This window comes from Otolemur garnettii, unplaced genomic scaffold (genome assembly GCF_000181295.1).
Source record: "Otolemur garnettii isolate 467f Iridium unplaced genomic scaffold, OtoGar3 scaffold00138, whole genome shotgun sequence".
NCBI classification, from domain to species: Eukaryota; Metazoa; Chordata; class Mammalia; order Primates; family Galagidae; genus Otolemur; species Otolemur garnettii.
This window is the reverse complement of record NW_003852533.1, coordinates 4,005,035-4,029,224: the sequence shown is the minus strand read 5'-3', so window position 1 is coordinate 4,029,224 and position 24,190 is coordinate 4,005,035. Positions and strand designations below refer to the sequence as shown.

Below are 24,190 nucleotides of genomic sequence, written 5' to 3'. Positions count from 1 at the left end.
TTTTTTTTTTTTTTTAAGACAAATGAAAATGTGTAAGAAACCTAAAGACAGCCCTGGAAGTGTGCATTTCAGTCTAAGCTGGACAGTGCTCCAGAAAGTAATAAGGAACTGTTTTTAAAAGAAAAGGAAAGAAAATAAAGAGGAAACTATAAAAAACTAGCCATGGCTCCAGCACCCAAATTTCCCTCTGGGAGACCCCCATGACCAAGCAGGAGCATGATGGCCAGCGAGTGGAGATGCACACGGGGCCCACGCATCCACATCACAGCCACAGGTGGGCACCACCTTACTCAGTAATCTGTCACGTGGGGACAGTAGCTCCTTGCTTTCAGGTATGAGGACTAAAACATAAAGATTTTTAAGTAGGATACGGGGTGGACATAAAGTTTGTGTGCAATTTAAAAAACTGTAACGTAGTAAATTGCACATAAAATTTATGGACACGCTGTATAAAAGATGTGGTGTGCTGCCTCAGACAGTGGCAGCTGTTATTCATGATTATACTCTTAGTCTTCAAGAGGAGAATATTGGGAATATGGAACAAATACAAAAAGACCTGGAGAAAGCATCGGCTCTCGGCACTGGAGACCTGTCTTAGGAGAAGGTGGCCGCTAAATCCAGAGCTGAGCAGAGGCTCCCTCCACCAGGCGCAGGACAGAGACCGGTGGGTAGGAGCACGCTTCTCACTGCTCTGACCTCGGCTCCCTGACTTCCTAGTCCAGCTCCAGTGAGCTCTTCACTACAGGCACAGGGGCTCGCTCTCCCCACCCCATTCCTTTCTACTTATTTTTAATATATCCTTTTTACTGTATTTTCCTTTTTGTTGTTGTTGCTCTAGTAAAAGTGTTTATCTAACACACTCAACACCCAAGATGCTCTCTATACGCCGCATCTCATGTTGGAGGACCCCAGGGGACAAAAGGCCTGACCACAGGTGTGAGTGCGTGTGCGGGGCTGAGGCTCTGCTCCCAACAGCCGGGCTGTGTGTGCTCCTGTCACACACATAAAATCTACAGGGTTCAAAACTGTCTGAAACTCCTGCCATGGGTTCCTCCTTCACTCACGTTTACACAAGCAAGACAGAGGCATGACTTAGGTCTGAAGTTGATGGCTGGATCAGGTCAGGTCCAATTTCCCTCTCCGTTATCATTTTCATTTGTTTGTTTCTAAACAGATGCCTGCAGATAGGGGCATGTCTTCCCCACTCACCATGACTGGTGACAGCCTGCACACCACTGGCGTTGGACAGCTTCTATTCTCAAGTTAGCCTGAGAGGGCAGCAGGATTTTTGAACTTGTCTTCCCTATGCTGTGATGAGACTGAACAGAGCCCAGAGATGCTGGACACTCCACATTACAGGGAGGAAGCAGAGATTTTAGGAAAGCAATCCAGAGTTTAAATTTTCTGCCTGGAGGGCATGCTACACCTTACATCCTGTTAAATTCCACAGGTTATATGATTTATATTAAATGGGGCAGGTCCCAGCAGAAATTTGTGCTGGCGCCAGACAGAACAACTGCTTTGATGTGCACGTTTCAGAGTGTCGTGGCTCCTGCGTATGGGCTTACATATAAACAGTACAAAGATTCAGATGCACCTGCTGGTAGTAAAATTATTAAATTGCTAACATGTGATTGTTGAATATAATAAACATGTTAAAACTAATCTATTTTCTAAAAAATTAAATCAACAGTTTAAAGGTAAGAAAAATTTAAGTCAGACAGTCTAATAGTTTGCTAAGCTACAGTTGCCCAGAAAAGAAAGCCAAGCGAACCCTCTGCCTGCAGGTGAGCTCAGAACCAGACCTCCTTAGATGGGGGCAGGATGCGTTTTACAAATGTAATTGTAACAGAATTTAGGGCCAAAGGGCATCGTCGTTACTGCTTTGTTAACAAAACTTTTGCTGTAGTTCGACCACATCTCAAGCTGCCCTCAACCTGCACAGCAGCTGGGTCCCAAGTCTGTCTGTAAACCAGCGGTCCTCCAACTATGGCCCAAGGGCCACATGCGCCTCTGAAGGACATTTATCCGGCCCGCTGGGTGTTTTTGCCACTGCTGCCTGTCCTGCTTAGCAGCCGACTCGTCCTGGGACACGCAGTCCAGCCCTCCAACGGTCTGAGGGACAGCAAACTGGCCCCCCTGTTTAAAAAGTTTGAGGACCCTTGCATGTGGAAAGCAGAATGAATTTTCTTACTGAAATTACGATGGGTAAAATCATGAGCGTTTATTATGTCCCCATTAGATGGGGGTCTAGAAGTCGCTAAAGATGAAAGTCCCTTTGGGGCAGAGACGGATGCGCAAACAAATAGCTACTCCACTAGTGCTGTAAAAAGAGCCGGGGTGCTAGGGGAAGACCACCAGCCCCACCTCCCAGCAACAATGGGGGTCAGATTTAAGCCATTCTGAGGATGTAAATAGGGTGATAAAGACTCAGGAGAACAAAGAAGGCTGCAGAGAAGGGAGGTACACAGAAGACCTCACAAAGGCGAAGGTGAGTCTGGAGAAGGCCCTGGAGGTGAGGGCTGGCCGGGGTACACAGCCTGGAGGTGGGAATGTGGCCCTATGGGCGAGCGACCTGGCCAAGAACAGCTCCTAGGACAGCCCTGTGCCCGCCCTGCCTAAGGGGGTGAGGGAGGCCCAGGGCACCTTCTCCCTCACACCACAGCCCACCACGAATATAAGGTCATCTCCTACAAAACTCAAGGCAAATACGTGTTTGGCCCACGTGATTGTCTGATTGGGCCTTTTTCTCCACACAGCTGAGTGTTGGCTTCCGCTGCACGGCTGACTGGCAGGCTCCACTGATACGGTGCCCCTTTTACTCAAAGGAGTAAGGAGTAGAGAGGTGGCCGAGCCACCTTTGTTGAGACGAGAACACAGCGGCAGGATCTGGTGGGACAGCCAACATGGGACTGGGGTTGCCCAGAAGCAGCAGCAGGACTGTAGGCGGTGCTGGGGCCCGGCCACCTCGTCACCAGGCAGCCCCGTGCCCCCCCTCCCCAGAACCAGCGGCCACACAGGGCGCTACTGACAGGCACCACTGCAAACACAGAGCTCCTGTCCAGCAACTTCCCACACTGCAGCTCCCATGCCGCGTAAGCAGCCACCCCCTTCCAGACACCTGTTCTCAGGCCACTGGTTAGTGAAGAGCCCCTGAACAGCTCCGGATGCCCTTACAGAGGACAGAGATTCCCCTTTCAGTTTCTCTGTCATGTCCCCTCATGTTTACTTGCTGGCTGATCCCCAACCTTGGACGAATGCTGTGAGGCCGGAGCTCTCAGTGGCGACTCTGCCGAACACTTTCCCCTTTGCCTAGACTTTCACGTGCTGGGGTCCCTCCCGTGTCAGCTGCACCCGCTGCCCACTCACCTCTGGGGTCAAGTGCTAACTTCCCAGGCCCTGGCCAGGACACTATATTTGACCTTGAGCCTGTGGAGTGACTATTAGGTGATGACATCACCTCTGAAGCTTGTCACTGCCTTATGAGCACAGCCAACTGCCCTGGATGAGTAATAAAAGACGTAACACTCTCTCTCATGCTCAGCCTCGTGTGCTACTCCTAACACCGTTCTTTCTCGTCTTCTCTCATGCCTGCAGCCTTCTCCTCTCCATGGCTCTTGTGGGCACCACCAGCTGCTCTAAGCACTGAACAAGATGTCCCAAGAGAGCAGCGTGTGGCTGAGCCAGCTCATGATCAGGATTCTGAGCGTTGGTGGTGGCGGGACCACCAAGTGGGCTCACCGAGCTGTGGAAAGCAAAACCACGTCAGCAAGAGACTCCTGCTCAGCTTCTTCTAGAGCAGGCGTCCTCAAACTATGGTCCACAGGCCACATGCGGCCCGCCAAGGACATTTATCCGGCCTGCTGGGCGTTTTTGCCACCACTGCCTGTCCTGCTTAGCAGCTGACTTGTCCCGGGGCCCACAGTCTGGCCCTCCAACAGTCTGAGGGACAGTGAACTGGCCCCCTGTTTAAAAAGTTTGAGGATCCCTGCTCTAGAGCCACAGAGCACTGGTCCCCAGGGAGACAGCCACGACACGTGTCAAGGCAGGCTTTGGGCGGCTGCGCACCCACCTGCATAGGAACCGGCCTTCAAGAGCTCACATAAAATGGCAGCAAATCCACATGCCCACAAGACACGATCACCAGAGGCACTGACCCCCCCGAGTGACCCCTGCCAGCATTCCCCTCACCTCCAGCAGGACTGGCTCCCTCCAGCCACTGAGCCATGTGACCTCAGGCAACTTCGCGGCATGAGTTTAGCTGAGGGCTGAGGCCTAGCATTCAGGCACTATAAAAACCAGTTTGCTGGATGTGGGGGAGAATTAGGACTTCAAAGACTCTCACTCTGTCAGATTAAATTAACATATGGAACAGCAACTGAGCTATGATTGGTATTCATAGCATCAGCTCTTTGGGAAGGCTCTGGCTGGTTTTTAATGCAGCTTGTTCACTGTTTTAAGTGAACTATTGCTGATCTCTCTGACCACTCAGGAGAATGGTTAATGCTCACAGTGTAACGTTGAAGAGTAAAAAGCTGAATACAAAATTAAATGGAAGGTATAATCCGTTTTTTCTAAATGAGAGGGGTTCTATACCGTATTTAGTTTTTTAAAAGTTCTTTACTTCATATTATGGAAAAATCATATTGCAATATTAATTCTGACTTCCCCTGGGTAGCAGGATTAAGGCAATAATTTTACTTTATTCTGTGTGTTTTTATGAATTATCCAGAGTTTTGCACAGAATGTATTATTTTAATGTCAGAAAAAAATATATAGTGTTTTAAAGGGAAATATATTTTTTAAAGGAAAATATTTCTCATGTGAGCCAAGCACACAGTGAGGCCCTTGACAGACAGCACTCCCCGTAGTGCAGGCCCTGTGCACACGGGTTCAGACCCGGGGTGCTTTACTCACCTCTTTGTTTATTTTTCTTTTTATTCCTCCATGTAAAAAGTTGAGAAAATGAACAACCGAAGTATTTGAATAATGGTAAGACTTTTTTTTTTCCTGGAAGAGTAATGTTTCAAAATACAGTAACATTCCATTGAAGAACCTTGATAAAGAAGTAAACAGAATAAAACACGAAAACTTAAGAAGTGAACATCGCAACTATTTCTGACTTACAAAAACAGAGATTTCTTTTGGTTTAACTGAATGTATCACTGTTGTAAATGCTCACTTTAGAATTTATCCTTATGTCCCTTATGTTATAGAGTCAACTTATTATAACTTACTCTCCAAATAATCAGAAAGCCTTGCCTGTAAAAGGTAAAAATTGGGACATGCATTTTAAAGTCTGATATAAATGACTAAGTGAAAGTTTTAAATTTTTTAAATGTTGTTTCACTCCACAATTTACCTAACCAAACTCTGACTTGGTTATAGTTATATACATACAAAATGTTCATAAATTTTAAAGTATAATACCAACAAATTGGCAGGTACTTTAATCCTCAAAATACCAAAATAATTGTTTGAATCAATTAATAGAAAGCATTGTTCAGAGTCATCAGAATGACCAGTTAGACGCATCAGAACTATTCTGTGACACCTTGTTTCACTCATTTATAAAACAGCGACACTTCAGCTGTAAAGTTACAACAACAAGCCAGTTGAGGAACAATAGCTAAAGACCTGGAGCACGTGACTGTCATCATCCTGATCCTGGTGTTCTCTACCATGGGAACTAGGACAGGTGGTGACTGCATCTTCTGAGAAATGGCAGGCCACTGATAGTGCTGATATCAGAAGTCATTTTAAAGTGTGAGCGCTGCAGCTTGCCGTGGCCAAACGACCCTGTAAACGCATCCAGTGACGGGAACACTCCGGTCACTTGCAGGCGCAGGAGCCCACAGACTGTAGCGAGTGACTGTGAACCAGGAATCCTGGCTCTAGTCCCAGCCTCACAAGCCGTGAGCCCGGCCATGCTGGAGGAATCTCCCAGGGTCTTTTGGGAAACGAAGCCAGTGATTTAGAATCCCGTTTTATAAGAGTGGTGCTTTGCAATGACAAATTCAAGATAGCACCAACTCGGCTGGTGACCACCCCTGTGGGGCCTGCTTGGTTTTGCTGTTCAGTGTGACGTCCTGGCAAATATAATTCTGCCTCTCCCAAGTAAAACATTTCCTCTTTATCTCCAATAGGAAATCAAGAGGCTCTAGGCAGTTATCATAAATGCAAATTCATCAGGTGCTGAACCCATTTCATTACAGCAACAAAAATGAATGTTATCTGAGGCTTCTCCACGGAAGCCTGTTCCTCACCATCAGGAAGCTGAAGGGCCTGACATCACTGTGGGCTCAGAGATCTGCACGGCCTCGGCAGAGGGAGGGCACAAAGAGCCTCTCTAGGTCCCCAGACACCAGGGTTGACAGGGCTGCCAGAAACATTTTCCTAACATTTGACCTGAAAACACACTGACGGCGACACTGGAACCTTTTACGTCAGGTCCTCCTTACAGCGGTTCCTGTTGGCCAGGACCCCAGGCAGCCCCGCCTGCTCAGCTGCGCCCGGCGCCCAGCTCCACGGCCTCCCAGGAGCACGCTTTCCACACTTGTGCTATTTCACAGTCAGCCTCTGCCTTTCTCCAGAGTTTCCTGCTGGTCTGCGGTTCATGTTGCTTCAAACTGATGGCCGAAAATATCTCAGCTAATTAAAAATCCCGCACTTCCTGGCACCTTCCACGCACACAGATCATTCACACGCGTCCACCTTCGTGCTGTGAGTTCACTTCCGTGAACTGACGTGAGCTTCAGCCTTTCAAACCATTAAAGCTGCCAGTTGCAAGTTGTGGCGTTTTGTGGAGAGCACACACGTGCTAGATCAACATACAGTGAAATACCAAGCGCCTGGAGGGAACGGCACTCCCAGCAACACCTCCACCTGGCTGCTTGTTTCTGTAAAAACAATGGGCCAATAGCTGGCCCAACATTGTGAAGAATGTGCTCTCTCTCTCTTCTTTACATCATACTTCAACTTGCTTCATTTTCTTACTAAAGATACTACCTGGCTGATGTAACTATTTCACTCCACAGATCTTAGACGTAAAATTTTGAAATACTATTGATGAGTAGCACCTGCCCTTTGGTATGGGACGAGACGACAAGGCGGGAGCCGGACTGACCACAGGCTACACTGAGCTGCATCATTAAATCCCGTAGCACCGGCAGGGCAGGAGTGTGGCTGCGGCAGAGATGACCAGTGAGCGGAGAAGATGTCCCCTCCTTTCTTCTGAATGCAAAGCGACTCCAGAACACACTGCTGTCTGCTCCACGGCCCCCTCTGGCAACTGTTTCCCGGGCTGTGCTGGCTCCTGTACAAGGCAGGTCTGGTGGCCCAGCTGCTCCCGGGCTGTGCTGGCTCCTGTACAAGGCAGGTCTGGTGGCCCAGCTGCCTCTGGTTTTGCTCTCACACTGGTTGATGAGCATTTCCCCAGACTCTGGGTGTGTTCAGGAATTAGACGGAAAGGAGGACACATTTTTGTTTGTTTTGTTTCCTTTTTTCCAGGGGCTCTTAGAGATAAAGATCTTGTCAGAAAATAAAGAATTTTTGAGTCAAAAGATATGGACTCAAATCTCACTCCATTATTTATTACTGGTAAAATTAATTCTGTGTAAAATGTCTCATTTTTGAGTAAAACAGGGCTATAGGAACTGAGCCCACCAAATTCTTTCAAAGACCAGTTTTGAAGACTGTGCTTGATACAGAACGTAGCACGTAACAGGTGTTTGATACTGTTGGTTTATTATATGCTATGGAATCTTATAAATTAAGATTATCAAAGATCTTCATACATTTGTGCCAATTTTCTTTAAAAAAACTGGAAATGGCTCTTTAGCTACTTATTTAGAATAGAAAATAACAACAACAACACTAACACTTCTTAAAGTGGGATGGTCCATATTGTGAACCAACATTTGCACTTGACCCCAAGAACAGAGAACAAGTCTTATTCACATCAGCGTTCAGCCAAATGCTGTTTGGTACATGGCTGGAGTGCCGAAAACCAGCCGAGCTGAGTTTTTCAAAAGCAAGTTAGTCAACACCATCAAATTTTACTACATATGAAATTCAACTTTGCGGGCTTCACATAAAAGACTTAGTTCTTTCATACTTCAGTATATTTGATATAAATACTTTCATTAGATTTTCAAAAACAAAGTAAGTTGGTGGAAATTGCTTTTCTTTCCCAGGCATGCGCGTGTGTGTTTCATTCTGTTTGAAACATTTTGTGTCCTTGGAATAACAAGGAGCCGAGCACAGGACTCAACAGAAACCTGTGAAGGGTTTATGCATTCAGGTCATAATGCTTCTACTATGCTTCACTATCTAGTAAATGTTTAACACCAGGTTCTCTGGGGGAAAAAAAAAATGTGTGTATATACATTGATACAAGTTCATTATAAATTTTGTCATATGAATACAGTATAGCAAACAGTTCACAAGTAATAAAATACGCAATACTCTATTTCTAAGTTCTACAGTTTCATTTGCTATTTTTTGCAAAACTCAACATCAGTTTTTATAGTTCTGTCACCAACAACAGAATCACAAAATCAGGCTCCAGACAATGCTAGATTACTATTCGATTCAGTAAAGCTGGCTCATGCCCTCAGCAAAGGAGCACAGTCACAACACAGATTAGGTCATGTTTTCATTTATATCATGAGTAAGACTGACGTGAAACTCACGGTGTCTACCAGCCGGGTGAGCGACTTCCTCGCTGAGCTGGATCATAGATCTGAACACTCACAGAATTACTGCCTTACATTTTACCTGGTACTCAAAAACGTAAAGGCTACAAAGACAACACTCTTTTAAGTTTAAGTTGTATTATTAAAACGTTCTCAATAACTAAGTCTAGACAATAGTCAAAACAATGGTGTTGTTTGTAGTATTTGCTGACGTCTGTGGTGTACATGCTCCCACCCCGTGTCATCACTGAACGCCGGCTGGGGAGGTGCTCAGTGCCATGCACCACAGAGCACTTTCTCCACATGAATACAACCAGCACTCCAACTCTAAGAGCTTAAATGATAAAGTCTAAAAATATATTTGGAAATGGCCAGCTTTGCACGGTATTTGCTTTTAACATAATTTAATTATAAATTTATATACATTAATTTTTAGTAACAGCTGTGTTTAATAATAAGCTCACAAAAATTCCTGCAAATTTAATAATTGGCTCCAAGATGGCTCCTGCATACCACAAAACCCCCTACAAACTCCAGCGAACTTGAATGAACCTCGCTTTATCTGTGAATAGGTGAATTCACTCACTGTGTTCAGAAATAGTAAGCCTGTCTACTACAAAAGTTGGGCTAGTTTTGTGCTTGGTTGTCTCTTTGAGAACAGGAAAAAATAAAAGTGTCCCTGTGGGCTCAGCACCCCACCTCGTGTTGCTACTGCAGCCCATGGTCAGTCTCCCGGGCCAGGGCCACTATGCATTTGCTGTGGCTGCTAAGAGGAAAGTTAGTCTGAATCGGGCTGGAGGTCTTGGTCTGATAAGCTCTAAGCTCTGACACGCACCTATGCTGGGGACAAGAAGCGGATTCTACCTTTCTAGAAAACACCCCAGAAAGGAGTCTGGGAAAAGAACCTGACCACACCCTCAGGGAAGAAGGAGCCCTTGGAATACAGTGTCCCACTTCAGTAAGCCCCAGCGCTTTGTGACAAACTCTCCACATGCAAGTCTAGGGTGCATGAGGCCTGGCTGGAGAGTGCAGAGAGATGGATAATTAGCGTCTTCTCTTTCTAGTGGAGACGGAGCAGGACCAGAAATAACCTAAGGAGGCTTCAACTCAAACACAATTGTCACTGACTATAGAGTAAACCTGACCTAATTTGTTAATCATGATGAGCAAAATGCTCCAAACCACATATACAAAAATAACATAGGACAGATACTGAAGTAATAATCCCGTAAGTGTTACCCTATCAGGCCTTTGGGAGTATTGAAATGACTGAGGTGAAAGATTTTGCCCCACTCTGACTTTAGGAGCAGCAAAACTCCAAGCGCCAGGACGCTGCCTAGGTGGCGAAAGGGCTGGAGGCAAAGTGAGAGTGGGCAGTTCACGGTGACCAGAAACAGAAGCTTTCCTGGGATGGGGTGGGATATTTGTAAATTAAAATGAGAACTATGCAGAGATAACACATCTTCAAACCTCATAATACAAGTAACACCATCTGGGAGACAGTCACTTTCTTCCTCAGAATATAAAATCCTAAAGGGCACAGACCCTGGTAAGATGCACATTATGCAGAAAACAGTCTGCACGGAGCGAGGCTTTCCTTAATCAGCACTCGGAAAGTCGGCCCCAACATTTCCATCTAATGTCCTAGGCTAGAAGGATTCTCATCCAGAGTTAAACTTGATTCAAACCCTCATCTCCAGCCTTCTGCAATGACAGAAAACATCCCACAATTATCCTATCACAAGGCAGATTTTCCAAAGTGTGCCCTGTGATAATACGAGGGCTGGTGGGGTGATGGAGCAAATTCTCCTACAGGGAAGTTAGGAGTGGAAGTCATCATGGGGGGAGAATGTTAAATGTGGGCTCTACAGCGAATAAACAAACATTGGAAAGGACTTTGCTCCCAAACGTACCATAAACCACAAGCTATGAAATATGAGGATGGGTGGAAACGTTTGGACATTCGACTAAACTTTCAAGTTTTCATCTGTTTAGAAGCACCAGTTCTGAACCAACAGGAAGTCAGAGTAGGAAGAACACAGCCGAGGCACTTTTCCAGGCAGGTGGAATCTGACTCCGCTGTCCTTTAACACTTAGACTGGAGACCCACCTGCCTCATCTCTAAAATGCGAGTAATAGCACCTGTGTCGATCCCACGGAGGAGCCTGGACAATGCCCAAAGGGTAGTGCTGGGCCCAGCAGGTGCTCACTGTGTGAAGTTGCTGAGAGCAGAACCAGAGCAGATGAACCTGGTGTCCATGAACCAGAGCAAGATACACCCGGTGTCCATGAACCAGAGCAGATACACCCAGTGTCCATGAACCAGAGCAAGATACACCCGGTGTCCATGAACCAGAGCAGATACACCCGGTGTCCATGAACCAGAGCAGATACACCCGGTGTCCATGAACCAGAGCAGATACACCCATGTCCATGAGCCAGAGCAGATACACCCGGCGCCCACCACGTGTAGAAACCTAAATACTGAGTAACATGAATCCAATGTCCACCACGTGTGGACAACTGCACACTGAGGAACACAGATATCTGAAAACACAGGATGCTTTCTTAATGGAACAAGGATGCCTCTAACCATTTCAGATCCGGGTCCCAGCTCTGTAGGAGGCACTGGCCACTGCAGGCTTCCCGCAGGCTGGGCAGTTCCACTCCGCAAGCTGCGAAGTCACTGAATGTAGGTCTGAATGCTGGGTTTGGAATTAACAATGAGCTTCAGTGGGTATTTTAATAAACAGTATTAGCCAAAAACAAAATCCAGGGAAACAAGGGACACAGTGCTGCTTGACTGAGGACAATGACTTTCTACTCTGCTACACAAGCTGCCAAACTTTTCTTTTTTTTTCCTCTCCCTGGCTTGTAGCAGTGGATACCCAGGAGTGTACTGAGCTGGGGACTAGGGGCTGTGAACAGCATCTCCACCCCTGGCGAGAAGCTGGCTACTGGGGCTGAGACTCCTTCTGGGATGCCCACACTTACCCAGGAGGCTGCAGCAAGATTTGCATAAAGACATAACATCAAGGGCTGTGGAATCATGATGGCACTCTGTTGTGTGCTCTTCTCCGACACAGGAGTTTATGGTCCATATTTCTTCAGTAGAAATGGCGAGTGCTGCCCCTCGCCTGCCTCCCTGACCTTGTGTCCCTCTGACCTTTCCAGGATGGTCTGGCCCCGTGCTCACTTTGAGCTCTCCTGGCCGTTCCTTTTTTGTCTCTTTGCCCAAGCCCCAGTGTTAGGACAGAACACAGGAGAAAACTAAGTAGAATGCCTCTACCAGGATACCTAAAGGGTTACTTACTCTGAAGTTATAAGACACAGATTTCCATGTGAAATAAGAAAATTTAAAAAATTTTCTCAGATACTTAAAAAACTGCAGATGACATGACTGCATGTTCTCTAGCTTCTGATGTTTGTTTCTCTCGTCAAAGAATAACATTTAAGTCACCTAAAACAATTCCAGTGGTATTTTTCACTTGGTCACTATTGCAGGAGTCAGTTTTCAACCGACCAGTTTTGGGTTCTTAGAGGTGAACAGGACATAGGGACTGAGCTGCCTGTCCCACCCTGCAGAAGGACCAGGCAGTGTCCGTCCATCTCAACCACCAGATACTTCAGGTCATTGGGTGCAGCTCGTGGCAAGGCCCTGAGGCCCCGTGAGGGGCCCTTCCAACGCCTGTCCACAGGCAGCACAGGGTGGTCGCTGCGGGGCATTTATGGCATCAACTTCTGCCCAACAAGTCCCGCCACTGGCCACTGACGGATGAGAAGCTGCCCCCCGAGGTCAGGGGTCTGCTTCTAGAAATGCCGTGCTGCACACAAACGATTGGAGGAGACTGAGCAGAAGGAGGGAAAACACAGGCAGAAAGAGGGAGGAAGCCCCACACCCCACAGCGTCCGCGTCCTCTGCTAAGGTGCCCGGTTCTGTTTATCATGAAAAAGGCCCATTAATGCCAGCCCAGCCCATGACAGACAACTATCAGGGCCCAGGGTAAGTCCAGGGATGAGAGGGAATTCGCCAAAAGGCCTTTGTAGCTGAGGAAAATGCCCACTCCAGAGAGGAATGCGGAGAATTCTGGAGCACAGGCCGTCCTTTGTTGGCAGCCTGGCAGTATTCTGGAGCAAATAAAGGAACAAAAATGGGATCTCACGAGCAACCAACATTTGAAGAAAATGGTTTTCAAAGGCCTCCTTGAAACATTTCTTTTAAAAAAATAAGTTCCCAACTACTACTCTGATGAGGATGAGCTGCAGGACATCCGCCCGGAACACCACTTCATGGGTACGTGTGGAACTGGGAGATGCCGGCAGGAACACAGGCCAGTCAGCTCCCTGTGTCCCGCCGAGTCAAACAGTAAGCCAAAGTTAAAACTTCACCGATGAGGAGGCACACACTCGCCTCGCCTTACTGACGGAACCAACTGAGATGCAGCAAAACAGAAAAGCACTGGGCAAGGCAACAAGGAGGCCTGTGACAACCAGACTGTGTACAAACCGCTGCAGACCACAGCAAAGCACCAGGATGCACTGAGCTCTCACCACCACGGCAACGTGCACACGCCCAGCCAGAAAGCAAATCTGCTGGGCCGATCACCCAGGAGGCAGGGGGACGTTACACGTAAGGGCCGAGACACGGGTAAGCTTTGCTTTCATCTCCACTGTACACAGGGCAGTGTGTGTGTGCTGAAGCCCCAGCTAACACACGGAAAACACGGCAGCCTCTGTTGTCCCCAACAGACAATGGCCAGGTCCCCCAGCACAGGGACAGCAGTGCTGGGCCCACTATGGCTCCCTTAGTCAGCCTTCCTAGAGAAAACACAATCTTTCGGCTTTGTTTGGGGGGGAAGAAGCTGAAGTAATAGAGCGTCACACGCTAAAGGCACATGGCTTTTTAAACCCAAGGCCTCAATCGTCATCAGCAAGGCGTCTGGGACATCTGACTTTCTCATTTTTCTCAAAAGGTTTTTTCCCCTGCTCCAAAGGCCTAAACAATTTTAATGACTTTTCTGCACAATGTGCCCCTAGGTGTAATACCTTTCCTCATAAATCTTGTTATAGACTTATTTTACGTTCCATTTTAATGTTTGCTGGGTTGAGGGAGGAGCAGAGTAATAATCATGTAATTCTAGTTGAAGGTTTTCCTCCCCTTTCTCCTGGGCTGAAATCTAATAAAATATTATTTATTTGCATCTTTGGAGAGCTATTCACTGACATTTTTCAAAACTGTAGTAAAGTGGTTGCAAAGGTGGTGTCTTTATTGCTTTGCAAATGTTGTTCATTTTACAATTTGTTTTAAATGCCAGTTTACTGGTACCAGTGGATTAACATTATAAAGCAGTATTAGGATGCAATTTGGGGTATACACAACAAATGCAAACCTTTGGACTATGCTTCTCCACACTCACTTCTTATTTGCCCATGTAACCATATAAAACACGTCTCCCAGACTTCCCTTCCAAATAATTGAGCAAACATAATTGTGGGGTTATTGCATCACTGTTTACGGCCAACCTTGCCCTTTCTAAGAGTCACTCCAATAAGCCTCTACCTTCGGGTGCACTCCCATAAAGTTCATGCATCTGTGCACCAAAAGGGAGGGTCCACTTTACTTTTGCATCATTAAATGTATAGTTTTGCAAACACTAATGAATACAATATTTTCTCAACATGCACCATGGCTTAAAAAACAATTGGCATACTTTCCTGATGAATTTTGCAAATTTCCTCCTGTGTCTGGACTGAAAAAGCTTTATTATTAAAGTTGTTATGAATAAAATGCTTAGTTTTGCCAACGTTAAAAAAAAAAAAAAAGATCCATTTGAAAGTCATGTCCAGAGCAGAAATCAGTTTAAGCACAGAACAGAATAACTGCTCTATAAGACCCTGGTTCAGGATTCCCTGTAAACGGAGGGCACCCTGCACCATGACAGAGTCCTCTGAAATCTTGCCAAATGCATAAATCCCGGAAACATCTTTTAAAAGATAAGGATGAGCTTGGAGAATTGATCATCAAAGAAATGCGCAGTGCCCATAAAATACCCCCCCCCACACACAATTCTCATTTGCCAGATCCTTTTTCACAAATCCAGCAGATGGTAGAGTTTTAAAACCAAGTTTTTCAAACGGCAATCTGATTTTCAATTTAAAACAGAATCCTCAACATGTTAGGAATAAAGTGCTGTGGACGTAACACAAACACCAGAGGCACAGGAACGGAGCAAGGGGAGAGGAGGAAAATCAGTAACAATTGTGAACTCAAAAACATAAGGCCAAGAGTTAGCTGCATAACTTGTTACTCCATTGTATCTTTTTTTATACTACAAAAAAAGCAAAAAAAAAAAAAAAGCATTCTCCACCAGCTAGTGACACTTCTGGGTGCTCTGGGGAGAAACGCACAGTGACGAGGAACTGAGAGCTGCAGAGACTGTGGTCCGGGGAGAGTGAGAGTCAGAGACCCTCTCGCTTTCTGTTCTCTTGGAAGATTCAAACTATTCCAACACCTTCCTCCTTCAATCGTCACTCCTCAGAACTAGAACAATTAGTTGCCTCTTGAGACTGACGGAGCTCAGGCTCTGATGTCTCTTCACCAGCAGAGGTTCCCCCCGTGACCCACAGGACAGCTCTGTGCCCTGCAGGGGAAGGGAGGCAGGAGAGGTCCTCACGGGCCTAGCTGCTGAAACCCACCGTGGTCACTGAGGACGAAAACTCCCCACACAGGAGCTGGTTTCAGAACCAAGTTGCTTTGCATCCATTTTGCAAAGACCAACAGACATGTGGATTCAGCGCTTTTTAGAATTTTTTCACATTTTAAACTTGTACCCTCAGGAAGAAAAAAGAATCACTTTGAAGAGACCAAAACTACAACAGAAGAGATTATCTGCGCTTTTCACGCGTATCCGTTTGGCCTCAACTCTACAACACACAGCTCTGGACTGCCCTGTCACAGTAGATCTTGTCATGAGACCAAGTGCCTCGGGTTTCAGCTGTGACCACACCGCTGCAGAGGGACGGTGGGTGCTGCTGTGAACAAACTGGGTCTCACTATGGCCCTTGAAGGTCTTCCTGCACCAGCAGCCATTAGAAAGCCAAGCTGTAATTTCACCCTCCTTGTGCAGAATCTTGTCTCACCTTGGGCAGGAAGCGGGGCTGAGTCAGTGGGGCATGACGACCATCGGCGTCTGCGGCCAGGCGCAGTGTGGCCATCAGCATAAATCTGTCACAGACACACTTGCAGAGGAAAAGGGACTTCCACACACTGCAGTCTTTACACTTTTGATGCAGATACAGATTTATGACACACGGGAAGCAGAGCGCCTTTGAGCCAGAGGGGCCCCATGACTCAAGGCCGTTTTGTAGGATTCCACGGCTTGAAAGAGCTACACATTTAGAACTGTGCTTGAAGCCAGCCCCTTCTAGCCCCTTCCAGCCCCAGGAGGCAGCACCATTTGGTTGAAGTAAAACCAAGGACTTTCCCCACAGCTGGCCAGCTCCGGTTTTAACAACAGGCCGCACAGGCCGAGGACGCTGGAGCATCACCAGGTGTTACGCCAGACTTTCAGGGACCCTTCCCCAGCGGCGCTGTCCCCACGGAGCAGATGCATTCAGAGATGATGAGCTCTGCTTTGAAGAGCTCCCTTGCTTTGTTCACTCAAACGCAGACAACTCTTTCACCAGGATACTTAAACACAGTTCAACTGAGACCCTAAGAAAAGTGTCTGAAGTTTCAGGCAAGAAAAGAAAAAAAGGAAGCAGCTAGAAGTAAATGCAAAACCGGCCAAGTCGGTGTTAATTAATTGGAAACACAATGGCAGCGCTGCCTAATAGAAGACTTCCTCCACACAGCCAGCATCTGATTCAGGGAGTGACTCAGTCAGCAAAATCACAGTTGGGCCGACTCTCATGGGGCTGGCAGGCCAAGTTCAATATTTTCCCTGTGAGGCATGCTTGTACTATAAAAAGAATGTGATGTTTGAAAATGAGTGTCTCTGCTCTGTGTGCTGGCATTAAAAGCCTTTCCGAGCCCCCCCGCCACGTCGTGAGCACGCTGTATGAATCACAGTCATGTGACGAGCGCCTCCCTGCCAAATTCTTTCATGCTGCTACCACGGCATGTTCCCTCTTAGGTTTCTGCCAGCAGCCTCTGTCCTCCAGCCAAGACCATCAGCGTGCATGTCCTGGAGAGGCTGAGCTCTCCGCCCAGAGTCACCCTGAGGAGGGAGGAAGCGCAGCCCCGTACAGACTGTCACTGACTCAGTAGGCAGGGAAGGGGACTAAAGGCAGCTGAGAGGTGGCAAAGAGGCTGCAGTGGGGGACAAGACACACAGAAAGGGGGTGCCTTTTGGGAGAGCAGCCTCCATGGGGCCGGGCTCCAAATGGGCTCATTAAAGGCACGCTGTCACACAGCACTCCTGAGAAAAGATCGCTAATATCATGGGTGAAGACAGGGAGGCCCGCGGCCGTGAGGCGACTCGCTGTGGCCACACGGCAAAGGGCAGCAGACTTGGGCTGGAGCCCAGGCCAGGTCCCTGGCTCCTCCCCTTCTGCTCTGCCAGCCCCGATTCTGGGGCTCAAACCTGGTTAATAGTTATGCCACTCTCTTACTCCCACTGTGCACACCGCCACTTTCCACAGTACATGTTTATGAAAATATTTGTTAGCCAGACTAACAGCACAGGACCAATCTTCCCCAACCGTGACCGCAGAACCCACCCCACGCCTGACAGTCTTCCCCAAACGCTGCTCCAGGATCGCAATGGGAACTGGGCGAGTGAGCAGAGGAAAACATTATTGTGGTCCAACCTCATGAATCACTCCTGATGGAGCCACTCAGCCTTTATCCCCTACTCACATCTGCATCTCCTTGTGCTCATTTATTGCTGTGGTTAACTATAGATTAATCGACTTGCCAGTTTTCTGGCTGAGTCTCCTGTAAGCTTTGCACTGTCTGGCCCGTATGAGGCAGAAACGCATCATGAAGCCAGGAAGCTCCCTGGGTCTCAGGGCTTGTTTACCCTCGGCTTCCTAAACAGCCTGCTGGTTAAAGGGCTTGGGGTCAGACCGGTGTCAAAGGGGCCGAGTTGCCATGTCTGACAGTGGATGGAGGAGGAGGTGAAGGCACCATGAGCACACTGAAGCAGCAGGAAAGTGGTCCTCCCGTCCACAAGTTCTGTCCATGCGAGAGCCGGGCGGGGGCAACAGGGAATGAGGCTTCACATGAGTCAGTTATGTGGCCACCAGGAGGGAAGGAGCCAAGCTCTGTGGTCCCCAACCCGTGACGGGCACCAGCACAGGCCTGTGGACGCACCGCAGGAGGGAAGCACTCCCCCGTCACTGGCATCACCGCTGGGCTCTGCCTCTGCCGGGTCGGTGGCATTGGATCTCCCTGCCACAAACCATGTGAGTGGTACAGGCCACGGCTCCTGCTGAGAACCGACACCTGAGGTTGTGAGGTGGGGATAGAAGGTCTCAAAGCACCCTGAAGACATCCTTCCCCACCCACTCCCATCTATAAGAAAACCTGTTTTCCATGAAAATGGTCCCCGGTGCCAAAAATGTTGGAGGCCACTGCTATACGTCAAGTGGCATCAGAAACACAGAATGCAGAGTCACCCTGGACAAGGGCCTAGGTCTTCCTTGTTATTGATCAAATCACAAAAACATGTTGGTGACAGATGAAGCAGGATTCTGAAAGGACTTTAAACCAAGACCTATTAACTTATTCACCTAACAAGCACAAGCGGCAGCCAGTACGTCGCAGGCCCCAGGTGAGGTGGGACACACAAAAATACACAAAAGACGGTGTCTGTCCGACTGGGGTTAAGCGTAACTGGGGTAACACACATTAGGCCCTGAGACAGTGGTCCAGGCTCGGAAACCACTAGCTTCGTGGGGTGAGAACTTTCCAGACTTGGCCAATTCTGACTTGGCTCAGGTTTTTTGAATGTTATTTTATAATTTTTCATTCATGCATAATATGATATATATAGTTTCTATTATTTGTAAAGATCAGACCAGTGTACTCGGGGCCCCATCACCTTGCTGATGAAATTAGCAGAGGGAAATGCGAGTCTCTCGGCTACCCTACTGTGAATTGGTGACAACGCGGTTGTCGTATGGACCCATGTTATGAAAGAAATGAACGTGGATAAGAATGAGTGAAGACGGCCGGAGAATCTCCAGGCAGGATCCGCCACGCACATGGGCCAGGCAGGCCACAGACATGGCACACGGATGCCTCCGCCCAGCTCTTCCCTTGGGGCCTGTCGAGTCCCCAGCAGGTCATGCACGTCACCACTCCATGCCCTGGCCTCTTCATCAGCAAAATGAGATGACATGGCGTCTGCCTCACCGAGTTACTGAGACAAAGAAATGGAGGCGTCCTCCCCGCAGCCCTGGTGAGCACGTTCAAACTAAGACTCGTCAGCTGCCCACCGACCTCTCTGCAGTCAGCACAAGTCATTCACTTCCTGCAAAGCCAGAACGTTCTGTACTAGAATGTTCTACTGGCCATGGGTACTGCGTTTTCAGTGAGCGCTCCTGGAATGGACGCTCTCTAGCACACGCACGTGCTGTCTGCAGGTGCATCTGTGCATTTATTTACTATGTCTGTTTACTGCGTCTTTATCCTAACAGGTCCTCTGTGGACGTGGTCAGCACAGCTGAGCGTCATGACTCAGCACCTTGTTGGCAAAGAGAAGGAGAACTCCCACATCACCCTGGCAGCTCCCACCGAGGACAGTCTCATCTGCAGGAATGCGCCCTTTCTTCTTTTCTGGGACTTGAGGGAAAAAATAACGATCCTGTATTAATCACAGTAAGTCTTACCAAATCCAAATGAAAGAGGTCTGAAGTATCTACTGGACACTGGAGTTCATGTGACAAGGGTAGTAACAAGGTTTAGGGGATTAAAATGGACACAGTGTTTCTTTTAAGAAATGTTTAATACTTTGGATATGTTGACATCAATAGGGGGAGGGTGACAGGGAAATTCAAAAGCATAAGGAGACAAGAAATTGTGTACAGTCCTTCTTGCTAGGATGGACACAAGCTCCCAACTGGTGGGGAGAACACAGCCTCCGTAGTCAGACGAGCTGAGCTCACTGTGCCCACACGGGGAGGGGAGCCCCGGCCCCTGTGTCACGGCTGCTCTAAGAGCTCACACTGTGCCTACACGGGGAGGGGAGCCCCGGCCCCCGTGTCACGGCTGCTCTAAGACCTCACAATGTACCCACACGGGGAGGGGAGCCCCGGCCCCCGTGTCACGGCTGCTCTAAGAGCTCACACTGTACCCACATGGGGAGGGGAGCCCCAGCCCCCGTGTCATGGCTGCTCTAAGAGCTCACACTGTACCAACATGGGGAGGGGAGCCCCGGTCCCCGTGTCACGGCTGCTCTAAGACTTCACACTGTACCCACACGAGGAGGGGAGCCCCGGCCCCCGCGTCACGGCTGCTCTAAGACCTCACACTGTACCCACACGAGGAGGAGAGCCCCGGCCCCCGTGTCACAGCTGCTCTAAGACCTCACACTGTGCCCACACGGGGAGGGGAGCCCCGGCCCCCGTGTCACGGCTGCTCTAAGAGCTCACACTGTGCCCACACGGGGAGGGGAGCCCAGCCCCGGCCCCCGTGTCACGGCTGCTCTAAGAGCTCACACTGTAGGCACTCTGTTCAGATTTGGTGGATGAATCAATGACTTACAGATATAACCAAAGTTTTACTCAAAGGGCCCCCTTTTAAGAAAATATTTGTGCCTTTTCAACTCACAAATTATGCCCTATGTCCCTGAACTGCCATGGAAAAGGGGATTAATAACCTCAGAAAACCAACTGCTATTTCTTATCATCTGAGTACAGATCTGTGTGCAAATGAGGAAGGTCAAGAAGAAACACCGACCTGACCCCAAATGCTGACTGATGCCTCGGGGTCAAAGCAGCAAAGGGGCAATCAGAATAATAAACGCAATGATGATGCTTTAAAAATAAAATAGAAGAGATTTATGGTAGGCTAATATTTGCTAGTAAGATACCTTACCGGAGAGGGTCTAGTAATCAAGTGGCGAAGAATCTTTACTATTTAATGATTTTAATTACAGAAGTTAAGATCTGAGTAACTATTGTTCTTTAAGACTTTTAGAATCGTGCACATTCTAAGTAAAAAATGTAAGTTGTAAACCTCTTCCATTAGGTGACTCACTGGAATGCCAACTTAAAAGAGAACAGCCCAGCTAACGTTGTCAATGCCTTGCTGAGTGGGCGTTGGCCAGTCATGGAGCTCTGCTGCCTTTGAACCCGCTCATTACAATGTCACATACTGTGCAGGGCCCGTGTGCGGAGTGAATTCTTTATAGAAAAAGCATCTTTTAAATTGCCAAATACATACGTGTAGAGGACAGTAACTGGCATTCTGTATTTCTGCATTTCTTTCTAAATGAGCTCAGATTTCATAACCTATACTTCAAGAGAATCTTGCTCTCTTATTAAGGGGCATGGGAGAAACCAATAAATAAAACAGAAAAATGAGGAATTCAGTGCACTGTGTCTCCAAAAAGCAGGAATATATTTAAGATAAGACGGACAAGGTCTGGGCTGCTGGACTAAGAAGATTTCTCTGGGAATTTCTCTCCATCTCTGTGGCACACTCTGGTTGGACTCACAGCTGCTCCCCTGAACACCTCAGCTCTGCGCTGTCTCTTAGCCGGCACCACACTCAGTAATTCCCCGCAAGAAGGATGGAGCAAAAGAATCCCCAGCAGATGAGGGAGAGACGGGACTGAGGGAGGGAGAGAGTCTTCACTTTTAAGTGAAATGCCAGCTTGAAAGCATTTGAGAACAGTCCAATTCCAGCCACCGTCCTAACCTCTCAAAACTGGGCAGCATGTAGCCACTGAACAATTGATAAGAAAGGCGAATACACTCAGCAGTGCAGACGCATGTGTCAGATACACTCAGCAGTGCAGACGCATGTGTCAGATACACTCAGCAGTGCAGACGCATGTGCCAGTCAGATTTTAAGTCTGATCTTTACCTTTATTCGTATAACCCAATGGCTTGTGTCAAAAAAAAAAAAGAAATATTTCTGTGGCTTAGATATTTGATATATCATCAGATCAAACTGTAAAATCATTTTGAAATTGACTCTCAAATGATGATTACTTATAAAAATCTTTTCTGATCATTGTTGGCATTATTTTTATTATTTGGACCAAAAAACATGGGAGAGGCAGCCTGCCTTGATACTATTTTTTAAAAAGGGAAATGGTGAGACACTCAGACACTTGTGCACTGTTAGGCGCACAAGTGACCTGCGGCCTCCAAGCAGACCAGGCCAGCCCGTCATGTGTCCCTGGGACTACACACATTCCAGATGACACCGCAGGCCACCAGCGCACAACGCCGGCTCATGTGGCAATCACCAGGTTTGCAAATGGAAAAGAACAAAAACTTAGAGGGAAAACATTTTGTTTTCAATCTACAAGGGTATTAATAAAACGCAAACCCAGCATTTTGTGGCTACATTTCCCAAGAAGCGGTCTCTTCCGGCCAAAAGAACATAACAGCTATCTTTTGTATCTGAGAAATATGTATCTCCTGATGTCATTAAAAACCCACAATTGTCATGATCAGGGCTGAAAATATGTTTCTCTGAGATATGAGCACCAAGAAAAAAAATTGGAGATAAATTCCACCAAATATAACCTGTAACTGGGAGAATTCAGGGAGTGTAATTTGACCCATTATTCTGTCACAGCTTAACATCAAAGAGCTTCTGTGGTAAAGCTTTTAGGAATAAATAAACAGTAAGAAACCATTTACTATAGTGATGAAGAGAGGATAAAGCAAAAGGATAAAAACTTTTTTTAAAAGATGACTTTTGTCTGGGCGAGGTGGCTCACGCCTGTAATCCCAGCACTCTGGGAGGATGGGGTGGGTGGGTTCAGCTGGGGAAGAGGAGGAGGCCAGCCTGAGCAAGAGTGAGATCCTATTTCTACTAAAAATAGAAAAACTAGCTGGGTATGGTGGCAGGCACCTGTAGTCCCAGCTCCTCAGGAGGTTGCTGTGAGCTGGGCTGATGCCACAGCACTCTAGCCTGGGCAACAGAGTGCGAGTCTGTCTCAAAAAAGAAAAAAAGACAACTTTCTATGCCAATGCAATTTCCATCCACAAGAGAGGAATGAAGAAATAGAGTAAGCCGCTGAATTATCAATTAAAAATAGAGTTAGTTGGAAGGCTTATTATGATTTAATACTTAATACCAATTGTAGGAAAATCGCAGTTTGGAAATTACAAGTGATTAACATAAATACTTAAAAACTTTATGACGTTTCCTATGTACCAGCTTGATTTGAAGCACTTTACGTAATTAACTCATTTAATGGGCTTCGCTAGCCGTTTCTAACACTGTGGTAATGTCATTATCATTGCTGTTCTGTAGCTGAGGTAGTTAAGGCTGGGGAGTTTAAGAAACTCGTCCGAGTCGTACGGGCAGTGATTACTAGCACATATTAACATAGATGACTCTAAGTCACAAAATTTCAAAGATGATAATACTGAGAATTTACTAACTAGCGTAATTCCATTAGGACATGAACAGCCTTGAGAGAAAAATTTCCCTTAGTAAAATAATACTGCTGGATTATGTGGACTAATTACTTTCAGGATACTAAACTACATGCCTGAAGGTGCACGCTTCCTTAGGAATAAGGACAGACACAAATAGAGTTTAAATTTTGCCCTTGACAGCAAAGGAAGGCAGACCTGTGCACTAACTTGGATCAGTTGTTGTCAACTGACAGGTACAATTTGGTAAAAATGCTAATTTTTCCTGAAAGCCAGTGGGCATGCAGATTTGGGTTGAGTGCCCCTTATCTGAAATGCTTGGGGCCCAGAAATGAGTCTTGGATTTCAGATGTTTTCAGAAACATTCGCCTCATAGTTCCCTGTCCCTAGTCCAGAAACCCAACATGCTCCAATGAACATCCCCTTTGAGCATCACGCCGGCACTCAAACGGCTCTGCGTGCTCAGAAAGACGTCATGTCACACTATTCCCCAATTTTCAACCCCATCCTGAATTACATGATACACACACATGAAAAGGACAAGCAGCTCCCTGATTCCAATAGGACAAAATATACTTGGGAAGCAGGATTGTTTACTGTAAACTACGCCTCTTTGGGGACACATTTACAATTTTGAAAGAAGTAGGCTTGGCCATGACAATAATGTAATCCAGCCCTTAATTTACAATACACACAGATTCACCTGAACTCAAGTTAGGCTCTGGGGACCTAAGGGTCAGCAGGCAGGGTGCCGTGCTGAGGGCCCAGAGCAGGACGACACAGATTCACCTGAACTCAAGTTAGGCTCCTGGGACCTAAGGGTCAGCAGGTAGGGTGCAGTGCTGAGGGCACAGAATGGAATGACCTAGATTCACCTGAACTCAGGGTAGGCTCTGGGGACCTAAGGGTCAGCAGGCAGGGTGCAG

At 47.2% G+C, this 24,190-nt stretch overlaps 1 protein-coding gene across 1 annotated transcript in view; it reads right to left on the bottom strand.

Moving 5' to 3' along the window:
- The window catches only part of HMGA2 (high mobility group AT-hook 2), a 137,030-nt gene that overhangs the window by 59,730 nt on the left and 53,110 nt on the right, over positions 1-24,190 (bottom strand). Inside the window, exon 5 of the mRNA XM_023518416.1 lies at positions 15,837-15,921. Coding sequence (XP_023374184.1) covers positions 15,837-15,921 — 85 coding nt within the window. The remainder of the gene's footprint in view (positions 1-15,836; positions 15,922-24,190) is intronic.